The following is a 24,437-nucleotide window of genomic DNA, read 5'->3' on the forward strand; positions in this document are numbered from 1 at the left end:
CTGCCCCTTTAAGACTTCCAAAAAGCACCCGCCAAAACAAAACAACGCCCACCAAAAAAAAAAAAAAAAAAAATTTTTTTAATTAAAAAAAAAGAAAAAAAAAAAAAGGTGGTCGTTCGTTTTTCTTTATTCTGCGGTGCCAGCCTCAGGCCTCTGCTCACCGGTCTTTCTGCCCTGTTTCCCTAGTATTGGGTTCCCTATCCCTTTAAGACTTCCAAAAAGCGCTCGCCAAAACAAAACAGCAAAAAAGCAAAAAAAAAAAAATGGTCGCACGCTTTTCTTATGCCCTCTGTCGCCCAGCCTCCAGTGCCTGCTCACTGTTCTTGCTGCCCTGTTTTCCTAGTATCGAGGGCCCTGCACTCTGGCTCGGATGGCTGGGGCTGGGTGTTCGGCAGTCCTGGGCTCCGTCTCCCTCCCGCTCTGCCTGCTCTTCTCCCGCCGGGAGCTGGGGGGAGGGGCGCTCGGCTCCTGCGGGGCCGGGGCTTGTATCTTACCCCCTTCGCGAGGCGCTGGGTTCTCTCAGGTGCGGATGTGGTCTGGATATTGTCCTGTGTCCTCTGGTCTTTATTTTAGGAAGGGTTGTCTTTGTTATATTTTCATAGATATATGTTGTTTTGGGAGGAGATTTCCGCTGCTCTACTCACGCCGCCATCTTCTGCCCCTCTCCCCTTTTTGTTTATTTTTTAATAAAGAAGGTAATAACTTTTTGAGAAGGCTGGTCTTATGAACTCAAAGCAACTTATTTACTATATCCTCAATAAGTTTACAACTCAGAACAAGTCATTCCCAATTGGGTAACTCTTCAAAAAAAATAACAGTGGAAACAAATCAATGTTTTTGGTTATTAAATGTTTTCAAGGTGTCAATGTTTATTAAGCACCATAGAAATTAAGCAGAAAATCAAGATCATATAACATAACACATCACGAGTGGTCAAGAAAAACTGAATAAATTAGGAAGATTCATTATTTACATCTAACCAGATAAGCCTTAATTAATCCATCTTCATTTCCAGATAATCAAATGCACATTTCCTCCAGATCAAACTGAGCCAAGAGAAAATGCATTGCGACTGAATTTTCACAACCTATTTGGATATTTCAATGAAAACTTAATAATCTCTTGAAACCTGTAATTTAACCCCCCATGAAGACTCTTCACTTTATCAAGTTTCTGATACTGATGGGAAAACCTTAGCTGACCCAGGCTTAACTGCAAGATAGCAGGTGCCCTATCTTGTTACCTTAAGCTTCTGGCAAAAATGCAAGACTCCAGAAGTCCTTACCACAAGAAAAAAAATACTCTTTTTTAACTACATATGGGAAGCAGATGTTAACTAGACTTACTGTGATCATCTGTCAATACATATAAATAGCCAATCATTGTTTTGTACAGCTGAAACAAATATAATGCTAATTATATCTCAGTAATAAAAAAATGTTAAGAGTTTAATCATTGTCTCTTTATTGTCTACTTCCCCATAAGAGTATACCTCCTCCCTTTATGTTCTTTCTTTCCATAAAGCCCTCTTTCCAGGGCTTTGCATTGCCCTCTTGAGAATCCACTTCACTTGAAACTCTTCTTCATTCTCAAGCTCTCTGGAGTGGCTACCTCTGACTTTTTTCCTTTAACTGAAATAATGGCTTTTTCTGAGAACACTATTTCCACTGCATTCCTTTAACATGGATGCTGTCCTCCTAAAGCTAACATGCTGTTGAGTTCAGAGATGCAGTCTGAATTCTTCCAGTTTACTACTCTCACCAATCCATCTTGCTGAGGAATCCAGAAAATCTCTGTAATACTCTATTTCTCTCATTGAATTTGTTTGAGGTGTCCTTGTATATGCAAGTGACTCATGTAGCTGTACAGTGGCTTTACTTTTGTTGTCTCAAAAAAAGTAAGTTCTTTAATTTTACAGTAAGAGTATATCTATACATATGCAAATCTGATTTTTCTAGGGATAAAGCAGGGTTCTCAATCTCAATGCTATTGATATTTGGGGCCACAGAATTCTTTTTTGTGTGTGTTGTGGGGGTGGGGAGAAGTATGCCATCTACTTGGGATGTTTAGCAGCTCCCCTGACCTCTTAGCCTCTACCTACTAGATATTGCTACCTACTACTGCCTCCTGCCCTTATAATAATCCATGTTTCTCCAGATACTGCCAAATGTTCCTTGTTGGGGGAAAGAGAAGCAGGATGGCCCCTACTGAGAACCACTGAGCTAACAGAATAAACATTTCTTCTCTAAGTACTTGTTTAGAGTTTTTAACAACAGAAAAAGGGAATGAGATTTTTTATTAAATTAAAATTATTCTAGATTGCCAGAACCTACTGAAATAACTAAATCCTCAAAAATCTGGAAGTCTACTTGTCTGCTAATTATATCACTAAATGATAACTTAAAAGTATCTTTTAAAAGTAACTCCTTTCTACATAATTCAATAAATACTAATAATCTTTAGTTATGCTCAAAATACTGGAAGGTGTCATAATGAATATCTCTAAAAGAAGCAAAAAAACTAATTTCAGTATCACTGAAGTATCCATGATTAAAATTCAGTTGTATTTCATGCTATGCTAATTTTATGAATTAGTTACAGGTCTTATTTTTAAAGTATTAATGTGATGCTTCTTCTTTAAGAATAAACTTCTGTACTCTGTTACCATTTTTCAAATACTCAAGACTCAGAACTTATTTTTAGATGATTCAAGGAGAAAAAATTAATTAAACTGGTAGGTAGAGCTACCAAAGGGAGAGTCAGAAAAGTTCAAATCTAAGAGGTGGTGTTCTCCAAAAGAGTAGAGTAGTATTTTATACAATTACAGGTTTTGAGTGGACAGATAGAAGGCTGATCCAATTACCTGCAACATGAGCTCACAGTCATCTCTTCCAACAAAAATCATTTCCCGTGGCAGCCTGTGGCGAGTGCCTCCACTGCTCACCAAAAACCAGGATGTTAAGCTCATTTTCCGCTTAGCTGCTAAGTCTTTGGCAAAGCTACGTCATCCTGCAGAGAGATATTCAGAAAAAAACATACATTTAGATGTTTTATGTTTTGTTTCTATCCACCAAATCCTCTAAGTAAGCCTAAGAATGGAACTGCATTCAACATCTACCTCTGACTAAATAAACAGTCCAAAGGTCCCAAGAAATGACGTATCTACCAAATTCTCACCAGCACACTAATCCACAGACTCCACTGAGAGCGCAATTAAAAAGAAAGACATCAGTCATTTAAGTAGGTAGTCAAGTAATAAACGTTTATCATATTCCTGAGAGGCTCTGAGCATAAGCTTAAAAGGTCTATAACCCTAAATAAATGGTCACATTAGTATCATGTTAACTTCAGTAAACACTAGCAATATTATACAAATAAATGTCTAACTTACAAATGATTTAAGACTAAATTCAAATGAATATATATGATGTCTGATTAAGAATGACACAAACCAAAGAAATTGCTTCTTTGTCTACCAAGTGTAAATCGCTGAATGTACTTCCAAAAATGTGCAATTTCAATTTCTCTGTCCCCACATGTACTTTACTTTCTTAATGCATTTTTCTATAGCAGCGAATCTACTGACTTTTTGTTTTGGGGACCATTTTACATTTCTTTAAAAAAAAAGGACCCCAAAGAACATTTTGTTTACATGGGTTATACATATTAATATTTATATTAGGAATGAAAACTAAAAACCAGTGTTTATAATGTTTAAAACAATAAATCACTTTCATGCAAAAAATAACATTTTAATGAAAAAGAACTATTTCCAGAACAGATAGATTAATGAGAAGAGTAGCACTATTTAACATTTTAAAAACCTCCTTAATGTCTGGCTTAATAGAAGACTTTGTACCTGCTCTGTGTTCAATCTTTTGTCATATACTGTTTAACTTGAAATATTTAAAAAAGTCCTGGCTTCACTCCGATAAATAGTTGGAAAAAGGAAATTTACTTTAATTGTCTTTTCCAATAATTGTAGTTTTCTTTGATACTATATCAAAACTTCATAAGTGGTAGTTTCTTGAAAGTTATTTGCAACATAAAATAAAACTCTTCATACTATGTTACATGAAAATTCATCTCTGAAGGGGTTTTACAGCATCATGCACTGGTCATTTGGAAAAGACTGGTTCCCTGAGTTACACAGATCTTCCAGAAGATGGCACACTTCATTGTCATTAATATCAACCACCTCACCGGAAAAATCTTTAAGTACTGGGGGGCTGTTAAGTTTACGGTGGTAGAATCAACTTTTCTAAAATTCAAATTTTCTCTTGAAAGCTCCATTTTTACTGGCAAAAAACACTGTCAATTTTTTTCCTTAAGGTGACTGGTTCACTTTGTTTGCCAAATAGTCAAGTCTACAAAACCATTTCTGTGTGTCAATCATTGTTTGAAGTAAACACAGTGCTTATGAAACAAGTGCCTAGGTTCAGCTCACAGTCCAGATAATGAAAAATGCTCTTCCTTGTGCACGTGGGTATACAGCATAGTGCTTTATGTGTGCCTCTCATTACTTACACAGAATATTAAAGAGACGTGACTCAGAGGTCAAGATTTAATAAAATTAATCACTTTTACCACTTCATGAAGGACATTCTTACGTGAAACTGGCTTTTTTTCTTAGTTGTATGTGCATGGCAGTGAGGAATAATACATTTACTGTTCACACAGTCTGGTACCAATGCCTCAATCTATGCTGAGGAGCCAGCAGCTTTACCAACCACTGTTTCTTTACTATCAATTCAAACGTCAATACAGTAAGAAGGGCAAATAATATTTTGATATTACTATGAAAAAAGTTTTGACCTTGCGACCACTGAAATGCTTTCAGGGACTCCCAGAGGCATATGGACTGCACTTTGAGAACTACTGTCCTGGAGGATACAACTGTGTCATTAAGAGCATCAACACTGGAGTAGAAAGATTGACAGAAGAGTCTGACTCCTGGTCCCACCACTTATTATACTGCCTGATCTTGGCAACCTTAGTTTCCTCCTCTGTAAAATGAGGAAAACAATAGTGTTTACTTAATGGTTTTTCTTATGAATCAAAAGAAAACTTCTTGTAAATTTTTTTGCCATGAAATGGCATATTCTCAGACAGTTTAATTAGAAACAACTCTATTACAATGAAATGAAATATTCTGCAGTAAGAAACGTACCTATACATTAAAGCAAAAATCCCATAAAATGTAGAATTTAATGTTAAGGTCAAAATTCTATACATTATAAATTTATCTACACATACATAAAACAAGTCTCACCAGACAGGCAAATACTTTTCTGTAAAGCTAAAACAATTAAGCTTTACTTCCTTCAGCTTATCTGGTCAGGTCAATTTATATGGATTATTAAGTTTTCCATCCACCTAACTCCTTGATGCAGATGTTGTTTTAGTCTTCCATCTGTCTATCTTCTGTCAAATTGGTTTTGAGCATTTCATGGGTATGTCCTGGCCAAGTCAAAAAAAAAAAAATCAAAAAAGAATTTTACCCAAGAAAAACCCTCCAATCTAAATATCGTGTATAATTTGCATACTGTCTTTTCAAGGAAGGACATAACATTTTAAAACATGACATTATTAAGTAGGTCAATAGTCATATACTTATTTAAGCTAACTTAAAAAACTACAGAAAGCCATATTGAAAATAAATCAAATTTGTCTAAATATAGTAAACTAAAACACAGAGCCAAACTCAGGCAACAGGAAGTTTTTTAACATTTTCAAAATAAAAAAATTTTATGTTATTCATATGCTATAAAACTGTTGTTTTAAGTATTTAGACAATATCAAGCATAATTATATAATATTCAAATATAACTCCACAAAATAAACATTTATATAAAGTAATATACAAATAATGGCTTTTGGTTTTTTGTGTTGACTTTCAATGAGGTTAAAAAGATAACTAAAAGAAAACATATTTTCTGAAAAACAAAAATGAAACATATACTCCTCAAGATGAGTATTTACTGATTTGTTGGGGTGCGACAATGACCTAAAGTCTTCTTGTAGCTTCTCGGCAATGGGAAGGAATAAGACATAACATGAAGCTAAGGCCTCTCTCCTATCTAAGCCAGCTTTCTCACTGGTCCTTCAGTTTCAATGCTTTTCTTACTGAGTAATACTGACGCTCACACATGGAGCAAACGGAAAACTGGCTGGGGGCTTCACCAATAACCAAGACATAGGTTTCAGCTCAGGGCCCTTTAAAGGGAGGGAAAAAGGACTTTTGGGTTTGCTAATTGTACAAATATGCCCAAAATCTTAACTGGATATGACAGCAGTTACTTTTCTTTGCAGTTCCTGAATTAGCTAAGATGACATGTTTTGGAGGAGACTTTCTTAGTTAAAGCTTTAGTCCCTCATGCTTTCTAAGTGACTTCCAAAAACACCCCCACATGTTTTTGAACTTCAGGTATCTTATCTGTAAAAATAAAGAAATTAAAAAAAAGAGATGAGAGTATCTAAAGGCAAAATGAAATAACAGATATAGTATCTTACACAACCTGGCATACAGGAGACACTCAATTAAGGTTCCTTTTCTCCCTCTACTCCTCATCTTTTCTGCCAAATAATACCCCTAAGGTCATAATTTGAAACTGGGAAGGTATCAAGCCAATAATGAACATATACTAAATATAATCAATGTCAGTGCTCTAACAATATTCACTTAAAGGAATATTTTAGAGTAAAAATTATGACAATATAATATGGCTTACAGCTTACTAATAAAATTTAAAATGTTATATAGTCTTTATTCCAAATGTATTTCAATTCTAAAGTGGTAAATTTATGGATCACTGATTAAAATTCCTAAAACACCTTCTCAAAACATGAAGATTTTTCAGGTCATTTTATGGATCTAAAGTCTTAGTAGCATACAAGCAACACTAATCTTTGTGTGGATTAGAGCCCTGGGCCCTCATACTATGACCTTTGCCCTGTGACTTTGCAATTCCTTCCATAGAGGTGGGGTGTAATTTCCCACTCTGTAACTCTGGGCTCTGCCTTATGAGTTGTTTTGGTCAATGGGAATGATATTAATAGATGTGATACAAGCAGAGTCTAAAATATGTTCAAGTAATTGGGCCTGCCCTCTTGCACCTCTGCCAACACCAAAACAAAAACAAGCTCTTGCTAGCCTATTGGTTCAAGGTAAATAACAGAATGTGGAACAGACATTAGACAATATCAAGCATAATTATATAATATACAAATACGTACTATGTAACTCTACAATAAACATGATACAAACCAAATATGGAAAGCCCACAGCTAACATCATATTCAATGATGAAAAACTGAAATCTTAGCCCCTAAAATCAAGAACAAGGTAAAAACGCCTGTTTTCATCATTTTTAATCAACATAGTAACTAGAAGTTCTAGCCAGAGTAATTAGGTAAGAAAGAGAAATTAAAGCCATCAAAATTGGAATGGAAGAAGTAGAATCATCTTTGCCCAAAGGTAACATGATTTTACATGCAGAAAGCTTAAGATTCCACAAAAAACAAAGCAAAAAGAGAAAACAACAGCAACTGTTAAAGCTAATAGAGGAATTCAAAAAAGTTGCAGTCAAAAATGAATTGCATTCCTATTTACCAGCAATGAACAATCTTAAAAGGAAATTAAGAAAAAAGTCCACTTATAACAGCATCAAAAATTGTAAAATACTTAGGAGTAAATATAACCAAGATGGCCCAAGAGTTACACACTGAAAAATACAAAGCATTGCTGAAATAAATTAAAGGAGACCTAAGTAAGTGGAAAGAAACCATCTTCATGTATATTAAGACTCATTAAGATGATAAAACAATTCAAAGAAACTACAGATTCAATACAATCCCTATCAAATCCCAACAGCAATGTTTGAAGAAACAGAAAAACCTATCCTAAAATTCACATGGAATCTCAGGAACCCCAGAAAACCAAAGCAATCTTGAAAAAGAAAAGCAAAGTCAAAGAACTCCTACTTCCTGATTTCACAACTTCTGCAAAGCTACAATAATTAAAAAGGTATGGTGCTGGCATAAAGACAGATTTATATACCAAAGGAATATAATACAGAGCTCAGAAATAAACCTTCACATATAGGGACTATTGATTTTTGACAAGGATGCCAAGACCACTTGTGGGGAAGAAGACAAATCTTTTCAACAAATAATGCTGGGGAAAGTGAATACCTACATGCAAAAGAATGAAGTTAGACTCCTATAAAACAGCATATACAAAAGTTAATTCAAAATGGATCAAAGACTTAAATGTAAGAGCTAAAATTATATAAAATTCCTAGGAAAAAAAATAGGGAAAATTTGCATGACTTGGGGAATGACCTTTAGGTAAGGATTTCTTAAAGATGATACCGAAGCACTGGCAACAGAAAAAAAAACAGGTAAAGTGGACTTCATCAAAATTAACAATTTTTATGCATCAAAGGACACTATCATCAAAAGACTGAAAAGAACAGGAGAAAATATCTGCAAATCATTTATCTGATAGAGGATTTAATATCTAGAATATAAATCATGAGGGAAATGCAAATCAGAACCATAATGACATGCTACTTAACACTCATCAGGGTATCTACTATCAAAATCTGAAAATAACAAGTGTTGGTAAGGAAATGGAGAAACTGGAGCCCTTATGAACTGCTGGTGGGGATACAACAATGTAGAGGCCACTGTAGTTTCTCAAAAAGCTAAAAGAGAATTTCCATATCATCCAGCAATTCCAATTCTAGGTACACACTCAAAAGAACTGAAAAGTATGGACTCAAACAGATCCTGTATGCCAAAGTTCATTTCAGCATTATTTACAATAGTCAAAATGTAGAGACTACTGAAGTGTTGTCCATCAACAGATGGGTAAACAAAATATAGTATGTATTCAATGGGATATTATAAATACATATATAAGTAAATATAAATATATATATATATAGTAAATATATAAATATAAATGAACGAAATTCTGATACATGTTACAACATGCATGAACCTTGAATATATTTTGCTAAGTGAAATACGCCAGTCATAAAAGGGCAAATATATGATCCACTTATATGAGATACCTAAAATAGGCAAATTTATAGAGACAGAAAAGTAGAATAGAGGTTACAAGGGCCTGTCAGAAGAGGAGAATGGGGAGTTTCTGTTTAATAGTTACAGAGTTTCTGTTTAAGATAATGAAAAAGTTCTAGAAATAATGATGTCAGTTACACACTGTGAATGTAATTAATGTTACTGAATTGTATGCCTAAAAATGGTTAAGATACTAAATGACATGTTATGTATATTCTACCACAATTTAAAAAAAAAGGAATTGTGAACAAAAGTCACTCAAACCCTTCTCCCCCTGCCCTGTCTCTCCTTTTAATTTGGATATATAGCAAAAACTTGTTTTGTTCAATTTTGTATTTGTTTTTATCTTAAAACAAGATATTTTGGACATTCAAGATTTCCACAGAACTGAGTTTTCCCTTAAAGCAGGGACTGGCTAACTTTGGCCTTCTGCCTATTTTTGTGAATAAAGTTTTATAGGAACACAGAACAGCTTTTGTGTTAAAACCACCAAGCTGATTAGACGTGACAGAGATCATATAGCCTACAAAGTGTAAAATATTTACTTTTTGGCCCTTTACAGAAGAGGTTTGCCACCCCTATCTTAAAGTATCAATACCAGTTTTTAGTTGTACCATTTTGGATGCAACTACTTTAAAGTAGATTTCACATCTACCTACCGTTTACAACCCAAAGTACTGGACATTGTATTAGTGGCTCATGATTATCACTATTATCAGCAATTATTAAACTGTGCTGTAAAGTAATGATTTCCTCAGATTTTATTAAGGATTATGGATGTATCTGCCCTAATACTATATAGTTCTACTTTTCTGAGACTATGTACTCACATTTTCTTTTTCTGCCTTCTCCAGCTTGTCAGTAGTCATTTCTAATTGTAATAGTCCCACTCTTTCTCAGTTAAGAATTACAAATATGAAAGCGTACTATTGAGAAATGAATAAAATTTTCTTTGCTTCATTTAAAATGATTAACAATAAAACCAAACACAAAACTCTTCCATTCCTCAAACTAGCAATCCTCACTGTCTTTTCTAACACTGTGGTAAACTTAATCTTAAAAGCCAACAACCTTAGATATGCAGACTAGGCAAAATACAAAATTACTACATTAGGCTCAACTTCTGTGCTTAACTTCAGCATTTACAAAATCCCAGAGTATGAGAAAGTACAAAACAGATGGTGGTTGTCTTTCTATTAAGTCTTTCCCCATGACAGAGTAAACTGTTCTCTTTTCTATAACACTACAATACTAACACCCATTATGCTATAATTTAAGCTATAATTACATTTGCATAATGATATCACACCACTTCTGTATGATTTTGTCTCTAGTTGGTGAGCTCTCTGAAAGCAAGAAAAGTCTATCTTCCTCCAACCCCACTTCTTTCAGTACCAAATCCAGGCACTCTGAGCATTTAGGATGCATAAAGACAAAGCAAGCAAACCAAAATCCTTGCCTCAAGGAACTCAGTCCTCAGGGAAGGCTGGTCAGTAGACACCATGACAGAGAAGCCTAAGGTAACCCCAAACAGGAAGTTGTCATTACATCAGACTGGGGTGGGGACACGGGGTAGTGGATGGGGACCCTGAAGGAAGTATCATTCCAAGTCAGTGGAGAGCTGAAATAGAGACATTTTATCTCTGCATCCCCAGAGCCTAGCCCCAGTGTTTCACTTCTAGTGAGCATTTGACAAGTTATTTTTAATGAATGAAGAGTGGTTCTGGAGACGCTACAAGTCTTCTTGAGGTGGATAATATGTATAAATCTCCAGGGATAGTAGGTGAAAAATTAGTCATCTAACCTTTGCTACAATTAAATCTAGCCATTATATCCTTTTCACCCTCCCTGGTTCAGTGGTCTGTCTCATATTCTTTATCTCCTTTCACACTAGCTTCTTTTCTGACGAAAGTTTAAAGCTCTGACATTTGGAGGTCAGATGGAGGTAAACACTGCCCCAGAAGCTTGGTCCCCAAATCTGTGTTCCTAGTCTCTTTAATTAGCTTTAAAAACCGACTCTCCTGTTAGGTAAGAGCTCTTTTCAGTATCTACTGGACAAAAACTTAATATTTAAGCTTTAAATTCAATAAAAGCAAACCAAAAACTCTAATGTTCAGCAGAGCACAAGCTCCAACTGCAATTTTAAGTTTCAACATTATGTACATTTTACTGCTTTTATTTACATTTAAAAATATTGCTTCCAGTCACATAAAATTCATACTGAGGACTGATGGCAAGAAGAGTCTGAGTTATCTTAATTACTCTAATGCTAGAACTGTGAGGGAGGTGACAAGAGTACAGTTGATATATAACATCACAATAGAACTATGAAATAATGCATCACATAACCTACAGCAAAGAACAGTTTACTCAGATACTAAATGATAAGTTATGTGCATTTTACCACAATTAAAAAAAAAGGTTTGAGGAAGGAAAACTATGATATGAAGGACCATCAGTGTGTGCAATTACTTGAGCTAAAACACATGTTAAGGGCAGTCTACCCTTATGCTTCTGGCAATCGGCTGGCTGATTCATCACCAGATGGCTTTACAGAAAATGAACCTCCTCTTACCCCACAACTCCTGCTATTGCAGCGTAAGAAGTAAGTGGCCTCACAGTGGGACTATCAATCTATACAACTGAAAATGCTTTCCTCTAACCTGTGCAATTCTCATTCTAATAAAATGTTATCTATTTACGTATCCATGTGACAACTTTTATTCTGGTACCAAGAGGCATGAAAGGTGACAATGTTCTCCATGGGGCTGGCCCAGTGCTTAGCTCTGTTTGCTGGATGAATAAATAGTAGGAGAAAGATGTGATTTTCATAACAATTAAAACAACTTATAAGGAGAAAAATGATAAACTTTACCTCCTGAAATTGTCATTTGAACCAGGAATAAAGCATATAAATTAAAATGAACTAAGCTGCTATATCAACTGACATATAGGCCTTATAACATGTCTTTAAAACATTTTAAGATTTTGCTTTTTCAATAGCAGCTTAAGGTTCACAACAAAGTTGAGGAGAAAGTTACAAAGATTTCACAATATCCCCTGCCTGTACACATGTACAGCCTCCCCCATTATCAGCATCCCTCCCAAGAGTGATTCACTTTTTACCGTTGATGAACCTACACTGACACATCATTACCATCCAAAGTTCACAGCCAACATTAGGGTTGTCTCTTGTGGATGTACATTCAATGAGTTTGGAAAATGTATGGTGACATGTATCCATTCTTATTGTATCATGGAGTATTTTCACCTCCCTAAAAATCCTCTGTGCTCTGCCTATTCATCTATCCCACAACAAACCCCTCATCATTTTTTGCCTCCATTGTTTTGCCTTTCCCAGAATGTCATACTTGGAATCTTACAGTACATAGCCTTTTCAGATTGGTTTCTTTCATTTAGTAATAAGCATTTAATGTTCCTCCATGTCTTTTCATGGCTTGATAGCTTATTTCCTTTCAGTACTGAATAATAATATTCCATTGTCTGTTGCCTGCTGAAGCATATCTTGGTTGCTCCCAAGTTTTGGCAGTTATGAATACCAGGTCTTTTTATCCCATTATACCAAGTACCCAAAAGAGAAGTGAATACATTTTAAAGAAATATATAAATTCAGGATTCATATTTCATATATTTTCCCTGTACTAACTCCTTAATAGCAAATACCCTCAACACTAAAGTCTCTGCCTTCTAACACCATATATTTCTGAAAATGAAGAGAAGAATTAGGGTTGCATTTCATCTAAGGACTCAGAATCAAATAAGATGCAGGTATGATTGATCCTGTTATAAAAGCAAATAGACATGATTTTCTCTAATATTTATAATAGGTAGCATTTATTGATCATGTACTATGTGCTAGATACTGTCAAGAAGTTCACATACACCCACACACACATACAACTGTTTTTAACTGTAAAAAGTATGTTTTAGAAAATAGATACAAACACACACCAATTACATAAAAGGACTCCATCTTATAGAGTACTATAAAATGAATCTATTTCTTCATTCACAAGTACTTAAGTACTAAGCATTACAGATAACAGGGAGAGAGAGTAAGGATCAAAACTGAAAAGGTTCCTGATCTTATAAGCAAAAACAGACAGAAAAAAGAGCTAAACAAATGAGTAAGACTTCAATAACAATGGGAAGACAGAAACATGAAAAAACAAAGAGAACAGCATGATGTAACAGTTTTAGGGCCGTGTTTAGACTAAGTAGTCCCTGGAAAAGAGCTCTCTGATAAAGTGACATACATTTAAAACACATTAAAAAATTTAGCACTGCTGTATAATTAACTTGACCCAGGACAGATAAGGAAATACACTTTTGGGAAAAATTTATTTCTTTTAAATCCCCACCCCCACTTGGAACTGTACAGTCAATCCAAAACAATAACTCCACAGCTGTGCTTTTCTTGGATACTTACCAAGATACTTGTTCAAAGATAAATGTGAACAAACTCTGTACTGAAAATTTCTGCTTTCACATACTCATGGTCATTTTGGAATGAGTTCTCCAAATTTTACCTCTATCATCTGCCACATATATAATTAATAAAATCTTTAAAAAAAAATTAAAGCATATATGTATTGAAAAAAATTTAACTGAATGAAACTTTCACTTTAAAAAGTTCATAAAAAATGATATTCCAAATATTGAGTCATATATTCCATATCTGCATGTATTATATCTTTTCAAAGGAAGACTTAGATTTGATGGAAAAAGCCAGTGATTTAATAAAACATAATTTCTTAAAAAATGAAGGCATTTCTTAAAAAAAATGCTTGAGAAAACAAGTTAAACTTTTCCATATATTATCTAGGAATTAGAAGTTCTTGCCACGTTTCCTCTGCCAGTTTATGAAAAATGTAAACTCTGACTTATCTTTTGTAGAACTGTACAACTTTGTTTAAAACATACTTTTGTTTTATACCAACAAATCATTAAGACTGAGAATCAAACATTTATCAAGTACCTCCTCTGTGCCTGCAACTGTATTAATTGCTTATACCTTCATGCTTTCATTTACCTCCCAAAACAAGCATGAAAAAAACATTTTTCCTTTCAAAAAAAGCTCAAGTTAAATGACTTACCTGAGATCACAAATCTACTAGTATTAAGTGACAGCTATCTGATTTCAAACCTGGGCTTTAAGATTATCAAATTCTGGGCTTTTTACACAACCACCACTGTCTCCTTTGTATTTTTTTCAAGAACACTTTAAGATGGTAGTGATACCAATTCCTACAGACTTGGATTTGGCTAAAGAGTTTGAACATGACTGAAAAGAAATATGCTTTTACCTAGGGACATATTCTCTGATACTATCTTTTTGAGCAACAAACACTGAAATTTCATGAAAAATACAGTCTAATTTCAATATACCTCTTACTCTCCCACTTGGCCACCAATCGACTGCAAGATCCTCTCCCTGATTTTAAGTCCACAGACAAGTAAGAGTCAGTTTATATTAAAACCAGAGGCCAAAAATCAGCAGACCCATCTAGAGGAATGACTTAAATTTAGAAAATCAGGGTACAGCATGGATCAGAAATCTAGAATTTGAAAGAAGAGTAAACTACCTCTAAGCTCACTGAACAACTATGAATCTGACAGGTCATATATTACTAGGAGAGGAAAAAGTACACAAAGCTGTCTCAAAGAACCAAAAATAGCATCTACAGGATGAAGTGACAGTGAGAAGAAAGCAGTCTGAGTTAAGGATCTATAGGACCCTCCAAGCCAAATGTTTCTGATTCACTCTATGACAGTTTCTCATTTCTGTCATTTGTCGGTAATGAATTTTAGTGTATCACTGCCTAATGTGCCCTGTAAAACTACCTTCCTCCTTTAATTCACTATATATTAATTATTTGGGAGGTGAACATATATATCATTTGAACCACAGTATGAGCACAACACATGAAAACTGACATAAAAAAACTTTCAAGTACAGAAAAACTTAAAAGTCTCAGAATGTTTAAACAAGGATATATTTTATAAATAAATCATACATGTAGTTTTCTTTGCCTAATAACAAGTTGTTAATCATTAGCCTAAATTATGAAGTATTTCTTCCTACCTTCATGTTAAATTATACAATTAAGGATGGTTTTAGTTAAATACTTCAACTACACACACAGAAAATAAATTCACAGAAAATGCTGAAAGGGAAATAATTTATGTTGGAAAGAAAAATTTTGATCTAAGCAAAAAAAAGCATAAAAGAGCTTTATATTTTCACTCATGAAGTCATACAGCGTTCACACAAGTCAGTAAATTACATAAGTAATCAAGCCTTTCTTTTGACCAGAATTTTTCAGTAATCATTTCAACTGTTACTATATCTGTAAGTCTATCTTTCACATATTATAACTTATTACAGTACTGATGCTTAAAGTGATTAAGTTCATCATTACCGTAATACCATGAGGTATGTAAGAGTTTGCTGAAAATAATTATGGGGTAAATTCTACTGTAAAACAAATTTTCAAAATGCAAAAACTTACATTTAAAGCAGAAATAATCTAATCAGAAAGTCATTTTGTAACAGAACTCAGTATCCATTATTAGTAAATTTGAATTTTCGAAGCCAAAGCAGCTTTTGGGTTTGAACATGATACCCATAGATACCAACTAATTTTGAAAGCTGCTTTACTATTTTTAAGAAATGTTATTTCCTGCTTTTAACCCAGCTCTTGTTACTAGCTCCTTATACATGCAGCAAGGCTGAAATCTTTAAGAATGTCCTAAAACGAATGAACTTTCAGAAAAAGGGATTAATGTATTGTCATGTTTTAAGAGCTTATTGTTTTAAACGTTCAGCATTTTGAAAATATATTTCACAATATAACAGTTTAAAATGTGTTTTAAAATAATTAGAAAGCGTGAAAAAAACATTAAAAACTTTGAAAAAGAAAATGAAATACAAACAGCACATAGTTTGCTGATGGGGGCTTTCCCTCCTCTCCCATAGAGCCAGGCTTTCAAGAGTGGTCTGTGTTGCTAATTCTAATTCTTTACCTTTCAACTATTCTTGAATTAATTTTATGTACTTAAGATTTACTGAGTTTCTGTCCTCTTCCTTCCTCACCTACCTTTAGTGAACTAGTCAAAAATGTCCTCCTAATTGCTAACTCCAGTGATTTTTAACATCCTTATCTTACATCATCACCTCTCAGTATCTTTGACCATTCTTGCCTTCTAGAGACATAACTTTGGTTCCTCTCCCTTCTGTGGACACTTCTCAATCTCTCTAGAAGTCTTTCTCTTTAAACCCTTTTTTTTAAGGGGTTACTTCCCAGTACATGATTGCTTTAAGACTTCTTTGAAACGATTGGAGTTCAAATACTGCTTATTACATTAAGTCACATTTCTAAACTTTCAGTCAAAGCCCCTTTTGAGATACAAACCTCAGCTTTAATTGCTCTCAAATTATTTTCAGTTCAATGTCCTCACTAACTCTTCAGAAAGAATTAAAAAAGAAAACTGAATTTTTCCATCTCCTGAACAAAATCTGCCTTTTCTCCTGTTTTCCCTATCGTGGTGAATGGCATTACCAACCACCCAAGTACTCTCCCAGTTTCCCTTTATTTAGATAAGTCACTGATATTTATCATGAAAATGTGTATTTTCTAATTCTTCAAAAAGACCCTTTTGGATTGGACTGACTGGGTTGACAACATGGGGGAATATGGATGGGGGAATAGCTGTTAATTGTGAAGAGTTACAAGTAAGAAAGAAAAGAAGATACTAGGGCACAGGAAATATATAATTCCTGATATAGAATCCTGAGACTAGAGGAGGAAACTACAAATTGGAACCAAGAAAAAGAGAGAAAGGAAAGAACAAGTCAGACATTAGAAACCCTAGTGGCAAAAATAAACTGAGTAGATGAAATAAATGGTTGTCCAAACAGCTTTCTTTGATGAAATACTCATCTTATTATCTTTGGGGGCAGGGGTATTAACTTAAAAAAAAAAATACATTAGCAAAAAGGTGCCAGATTCTATTAACAAATTAGGTTTTGAATTTTATTTTCAATAATTATTAGACATGCTTCTGCTGGACACCAGACAGCCCCACCTTTTCCCCAGGACAGCCTCCCCAAATTTCTAAATTTTACTTCATTTACCCTTCATTTAATTGCATTCTATTTATTCCCACCTCTCCAATTTACAAATTTTAAATTCCTGCTTCCATACAGTAAGTGGATCTCTAGCGTTCTTGAACTTGTTGCCTACTACTTATAATCACAGAGTCAAACTGTGCCATGCTCTCTCACCTCAAGCAAAGGCTCTGGTTTTTACTGAATAGCTCAATAGAGAATTCCTCACAAAGCTGACAGGTAGGGGAACAGTGAAAGTGGATGTAATGAAAACAACTCTTTCACTCCTCGATTTGCTACTGAAGGAAATGGTAAAATCACTAGATTAAAGACACAAGAGTATGTTTCCTTCAACAGTTCTTCAGGTGCAACAAAAACCAAAAACCGAATTCTATTTACCATTCCTCTTTAAAAGTACACACACACACACACACACACACACACACACACACACACACACACTCTCTCTCTCTCTCTCTCTCTCTCTCTCTCTCTCTCTCTCTCTCTCAATGCCTCTGCCCCTCAAAAGACAGATAGCTCAGTGTCATCAATGTCAATTTTGTAAGCTAGCTATTTACAGAAAAATTGAGTTCAATAACACTACTGGAATAGAAAACTGTGATTTCATTTTTCAACTGTTTAATATGACAGTGACTGTTAGAAAATGTTTCAATAGCACATTCAGAAAACTTAAAACTGAAACATTTAATTGCAAATGTTTTAAGAGCCCTTTTATTTACAAATACACAAACTCAACGTCTGCAGTTCACTTTGAAATGTATCAAAATATAAGATGAACTGATGAACAGACAATGGATGCATGGCCAGATACATGACAAAACATATAATACAATATTAAAGGTAGAATCAAGATAGTGGGTGTATGAGTGGTCACTAGGAAATCCTTTCAACTGCCCTCTGTGTTTGACTTTTCATTAGAAATATTAAAAAGAATCTAGAAGAATAATAAAGTACATACACAAAGCTCTGTGTTTAAAAAAAAAAAGCTTATCTCATTAATTAACTCTAGAGAAAAGAGGGGATAAAAAGTAAAAACTCTTTGAATGCTATATAAAATGTAAGGAATGCATCCAAAGCTGTACTGAGAAAACCTGTTCAAACCTCAGTAGCACAGCCACCCAAGAAAAGCAGGGGCCTGTTAATGAGTAAAACTTCATCCAGGGCTTTCGATTTAGAAGTTTCTAGGGGAGAATAACTGAACATCCCCATCTATAAAGTAGATATTGCCTCATTTCTTGTGAAATGTTAGGGTGATTAAAGGTTTTGTAGTTGATTGATTGTTCTTTATCTCTAATAATACATTCTTGGCTTCCGGGACACCCACTCACTCATTAACCTCACCGACCACTTCTTTTCAATCCTTCTTGATAGCTCTTTCTCTCTTGCTAAGCTTTCAATAATGGACTTAGACCTCTTCTCAAGCTAATTAATGATCTCTCAACCTCAGCAGTATCTTTCAGTCCTACAATGTTAAATATGGTCTACTGGTGATACTTAAAATTTGAATATTTCATCCAAACGTCTCCTCTGGATTCCAGATGTATATCCGACTGCCTAACTGTTATCTCCACTTCTTAATAGTTTGGTAGGTATTTCATACTTAACATGCCCAAAATTCATTTTTTAAAAACCAGAACCTGTTAACTTCCACTGTCTCCACTATTATCACTCTAGTTTAAACCACCAGTTTGTTAGTCTGGAGATTACTGCCATTTGTTTCTTATTGCAACTCAGTTCCCGTTCTTTTCTCTATTATCCACAAATCAGGCAAAGCCATACTTTAAAAATAAAACCCAATTCTTTTGTTATTCTAATACCCTCCAATGAACTCCTAAGGTACTTTAAATAAAACCAACCAATACAATCTCTAATCAACCTCATTGGTTCTTCCTTCTTCTTGCTCACTTCACCTCCAGCCACTGGCCTCCTTGTTCTCTGAATTCACTCATTCCATTCCTGTCTCAGGCCCACTGTACTCTCCCAACCAGATACCTGCATGGCTTACTTACTTCCTTAACTAACACAAGTCTCTGCTAAGTGTCATCTTCTCAGAGAGCACTATTCCCTAATCACTCTAAAGTAGAGGCTATCTTTTGTGTAAAAGGGGGAAGCAGGTTAAGAATATACACTGTATTTCCTAAATTGAAAAAATCAATGGAAGGATATATAAAGGAGAATAAAGTTACCAACTGGGTTTGGGAATGTGGTAACTCTGCAGGTAAGGTAGAAAAGTGGTAAGGTTCTTCACATTGTTTTTAAAATATTGCTTCATTTTAAAAAATCATTTGAATATTCTACTATTTGAATGACTAATTAAATTTAAAAAAGCAGTTCTCCATTACTCTCTATCCTTGGATTTATTTTTCTTAGGAGCACCTATGCTTATTTGACTTTGTATCAAGGAATTATTTACTTATCCATAGCCCCCACCAGACTGGAAGCTTCAGCCAACTCCTTAATAGTGGAGGACACAATGGTTTTCTCCTTAATTAAAAACAAAACAAACAAATAATACTCAAAATGTTTTTCATTATCTTTGTGTCATCTTTTTCCTCCAACATATTTTATTTATATATAAATTAATTCTATTTATAAATATGCATGGCTTTGTCCCTGGCTATATCCAGTACATACATGGCCAGGATGAAGATATAAGAGGACTGGCCTGTTGCATTTATAAATGTCCAAAAGCCAGGAAAAGAAGCTAATCTCTTGGATGAAAGAATCACGACTTAAGATCTCAAGTTATAACTATTGCTGCATTCAAGGAAATTGTATATTTAAAAGGGTTAAAGATAAATACTGCTTCAAAAACACTACAGTATATACAGGACAGGAGTGGTCTTAACTTAAAAAAGATGCTGGTTTATACTGACTACATTAGAGGTTTCCAGACAAATTTTTCAAAAAACCCAATGAGGAACAATAGAAAGCTGCAACTTCTTTATTGTTCATTTAAGAACACTGGGAAACAACAAAACCCATGACCAATATCAAAAGAAGCTTATCACATACTAACACTGTAATTGCATAAAGAAAGGTCATTTTAAGATTACACAAATAAAATAATCTCAAAAAATCATCTCTTAAACTGCATAAATATAACTTGGAAGGCCATATAACATTTTTTTTTCTTAGAACTGGCAAAGATGTACTGTTATTAAAGAGTTAACACAGTTTTAGATGCAAACTCAAGTGTATGGCTTGAATTAAGGAAAGGAATCACTTCACTACACTGCATTTGAACTGCAGAAACAGGAAAACCAGTTCAGAAGAAAAAAGAACAGCACTTACAAAACTGAATCTAGCTGACAGAGATGTGAAAGGTAAAGGAAACCATGTATGAAATTGTAGGGGTTGTAGTATTTAATTTGGAAAAGAGAAAACCTAGTATACTGAGAAAAACCTTACTGTATCCTACTCTTAAATACAGAACTGCAACCAGTGGGAGGAAGTTACACAGTAAAGCAGACACAAGTTCAATTTAAGGAGTATCTATCCCACTTTCCCAAAGCTAGCTGAGCCATTCTATGCCCATTTGTTCATGGAAGTGTCATTCATGGATAAGCTGGACAAAATCTCAGAGATGTTAATAGTGGATGGCAGATCGTATGAGATGACTTCTAGAGTCTACTCTAAAATTTTGTGAATCAGAAGGAATAAATGTAGCTTTTCATAAAGAAGATGAGTGGAAAGAATTCTGGCCCACTTAATAATGTTTGACAGATAAAATTATTCACTAACTCTGGGTCAAATATTCACAACTTTAAATGTGTAAAATAATACCTTGTAAGACTGTGGCATGAATTACACAAACACACACAACTTGGTACTTAGTAGGTGCTTAATACATGTTGGGTATTTTATTAATAATTATTAATAAAAATTATGTTCAATTTTCTGTATTATGTAGTAATTATTGCTATATTTAACAACTTATCCTCTGCCACATTTCATTTTCTCAAGGCATGCTCAGGATCCTTCCTCACTTCTATGCTTTCTAGAATTTCTCTTTTAAGTAACTTTCAGAAGCTTTTCTTAGTTTTGTTGGTTTCCTTTCTACTTTGACAGAAAAGTGGGCCTTACTTTCAGAACATACTGGCTATGTCTTTTTTTTTTGGACCAAAAAAAAGGAACTATATATATGTCAAATATATTGTTGCACAATCACTTCAACTAAACTGGACTATATATCCAGTCTAATCAACCCTACTACCAGACAGATGTTTTCCTGTTCTTCTGTATTGTCCATACTGGCTAACTCATTGCTGAGCACTGCTCTCAAGAAATGTTTGGGTAAATAAACTAAGTCCCATCTCATCAAGGTTAGTTAATTATTAGAAATCTTGGTTATTAACAATGGTTTATGAAATAAAGATGGTCTGAGGATTCTTGCCCTAAGAAACGCATTTCTTACTGAAACACATCAACATTTAATGCTCAAGCCAATATTATCTATATACCAAGGATTTTTTCAGACAGTATATGTAATTGCTCTTTTGTTATACTTCCAGAATAATTTGCAACTGTACAGATATTTTCATTGACACTTAATATCATGCTGTCTGTTAGATATTCATTAGACTAGCACACTGCTTAACACCCCAATGCTCATGCTAGATAAGACAAAAATCATTACACACTAAAACAGCAAAAACTATTATTCTTTTTAGAAAGAGAATTTTGTTAAAAAACCATGTTTAAACACATTTAGTATTGGGTGAGTAATACCTGATTACTAAGAGGACAATAAAACCAGTTCTTTTTTCTTCAGTGATGAAAGGAACAAGGAACTGACACTTGGAACAAATAAATCATCAAGCATAGAATTTTTTACAGCACTTTGATATTTGCATGAGATGACATAATGTAAGATAATTTTACAGTGTCAGTTTCACTATTCCAATGCTAAGATAGAAAATATGCAGATGGGTATTTTCATATAAAGTAATTTTAGAAGACTATGAAATTTATCAGTAAAATTCATTTGAAGTATGATTTAAAATAATTCTACATGCTGAATTTAATCAGATTATTTTAAATTGAAATTTGAGTATTAACAAATTCTTTTTTTAAAGTCTATTAAAATGCAATGTAGAATTAAAGGATAAAGAGTTAATAGACCTGATCATACTATTAAATGCTACTGAATATCAGGAAATAGTAAATATGGTTGTAGTAAGCAGTAGGGAAAAAATTCCAACAGTCTCTGTTTTTATGAAAAGCCCGTTAGGGCATCATTCTCTTTATCAGCAAGTTAATCTGCAAAACTGAAGTTCTACTTGGTAGAATTATTATTTTTACAACACAAAGAAAAGGCCAAGATCAATGGAACTGGGGTATCAATGAACTCAATTGTTAAACAACTCAAAGCTCATATGGAGAAGCCTTCCATAATTTTCACAGGGTAGAACAACTGGGGTGCACAGCAGGAGAGCACTATGCAGAACAGACCTTGGCTTTATTTGGCTCTGCCTTTCACAAGCAATTTGACTGAGACAGTTAACTTTGGAAAGTCAGTCAACTTTCCAAGTTTTTGTGTCTTCTTCTGTCTCTATCAAGTGCAATTGACTCTTCAGTTTTAAAACACCAAAATGCTACAGTACCTACAAAGTTAGAACTAAAAGCAGACTTGGTTTCATTTTTTAAAAAATAATGACAGAGGGTGGAGCCAAGATGGCGGCGTGAGTAATTCAGTGGCAATCCCCTCCCAAAAACATATATATTTATGAAAATACAATAAATAAAACTATTTCTAAAAGAGACACCAGTGGATACAGTATAACAGCCAGGCTACATCTACATCTGTGAGAACTCAACATCACATGAAGGGGGTAAGATACAAGCTGCGGCTCGGCGGGACCCGAACGCTCCCCCACCCCAGAACACGACAGGAAGAAAGGAGTCGGAATGGGGAGGGAGTGAAAGCCTAGGACTGCTAAACAACCAGCTCTAGAAATCCACACCCGGAGCACAGATACAAGGTGCACGGGGTGCTGGATATTAGAGAAATGGAAAAGCAAAACCTGCAGGCAGGTCCCCGCAACCGTGCCCCTGAGACAAAAGAAAAGTGAGTGCTTTCTGCAAGTCTTCAAGAGACAGGGACCCCACAGCTAGATGAAATCATCCCGGCACACTTAGCAAGCAGCTGGGAATCCTGGGGAACTTTACACATCCTAAACCCCTGGGGGCAGGGCAGCTCTGAAGCCCCTCATGGCACTAAGCAGCCTGCCAGTCGTTCCCACTACTGGCGCAGACCCCAACACACCGGCCCAGAAGTGGGAGAGCGGCAGCATGCGCTGGGGGCGGCGGCGCCAGAGGGGACCAGGAGCAGAACGTGTGCGCCGTCGGCCGTGGCGCCAGAGGGGCCTGGGAGAGGCCGGCGTGAGCTCGTGGCAGTGGTGACCGAGTGGTCCAGGGGCGTTCGCGTGTGTGCAGGCAGCCAAAGTGCCAGAGGGGCCCAGGAGAGGGCTGCGTGAGCCCGCGGTGGACACAACCAAGAGGCCTGGGAGCAGCCCACGCATACCAGCAGCAGCGGCACCAGGGGCACAGGAGAGGTCCACGCGCACCTGCAGTGGTGCCAAGGGGGCCTGAGTGCAGCCCGCGCGCACCAGCAGAGGCGGCGCAAGAGGGTCCCAGGAGCGGCCTGCGGGAGCTGGTGGCAGCAGCGAAGGAGCAGCCGCAGAGCAGCTGTGCTCCCAGCAGCCGACAGGAATCCCAGCCCGACGCACAGCCGCCCAGGCCAGACCCAAAGACCGCTACCGGCACACAGCTGACTGGCTGGGGCGCCCCTATCGTGGAGGAGCGCACCCTGCGTGCCTGCCACTCCCCACAGGGCCCTGCACTGCTCTGACGGAGACCCCGCCCACTGCAGCTTAGGAGTTTAACCCAGTGGCTGCTCCTGGAGTGCGGGTAATCGACACAGACAGTGGAGAAGGGCAACGCGTCCAGCAAGCAGGAAAGGACTTTCTTCTCCCAGCTGACACACCCGCAACCCACCTACAGCCACCACTATCACCATGAAAAGGCAGAAAAATTTAGTTCAGTCCAAAAGAGTCCAGACAACCCCTGAGAGAGGATCTGCAGAGACAGACCTAACCAGTCTCTCTGAAAACGAATTCAAAATAAAAATCATAAAAAAGGCTGATGGATCTGCAGAGAAATATGCAAGAGCTAAAGGAGCAAGTACAGAGGG

The 24,437-nt window shown here is 35.7% G+C and overlaps 1 protein-coding gene across 14 annotated transcripts in view; it reads right to left on the reverse strand.

The window, feature by feature from the left end:
* CEP170 (centrosomal protein 170) overlaps nt 1-24,437 on the reverse strand; it is a 131,869-nt gene that overhangs the window by 100,552 nt on the left and 6,880 nt on the right. For 12 of the 14 annotated variants that reach the window (XM_057507835.1, XM_057507846.1, XM_057507845.1 and 9 more), the window contains exon 2: nt 2,864-3,009. In XM_057507835.1, the coding sequence (XP_057363818.1) occupies nt 2,864-2,968 (105 nt within the window). In that variant the 5' untranslated portion in view covers nt 2,969-3,009. Of the gene's footprint in view, nt 1-2,863; nt 3,010-5,272; nt 5,461-24,437 lie in introns of those variants that run through there. The other 2 variants (XM_057507833.1, XM_057507834.1) reach the window with 2 other exon arrangements.

Source organism: Manis pentadactyla, chromosome 9 (genome assembly GCF_030020395.1).
Source record: "Manis pentadactyla isolate mManPen7 chromosome 9, mManPen7.hap1, whole genome shotgun sequence".
NCBI lineage: Eukaryota > Metazoa > Chordata > Mammalia > Pholidota > Manidae > Manis > Manis pentadactyla.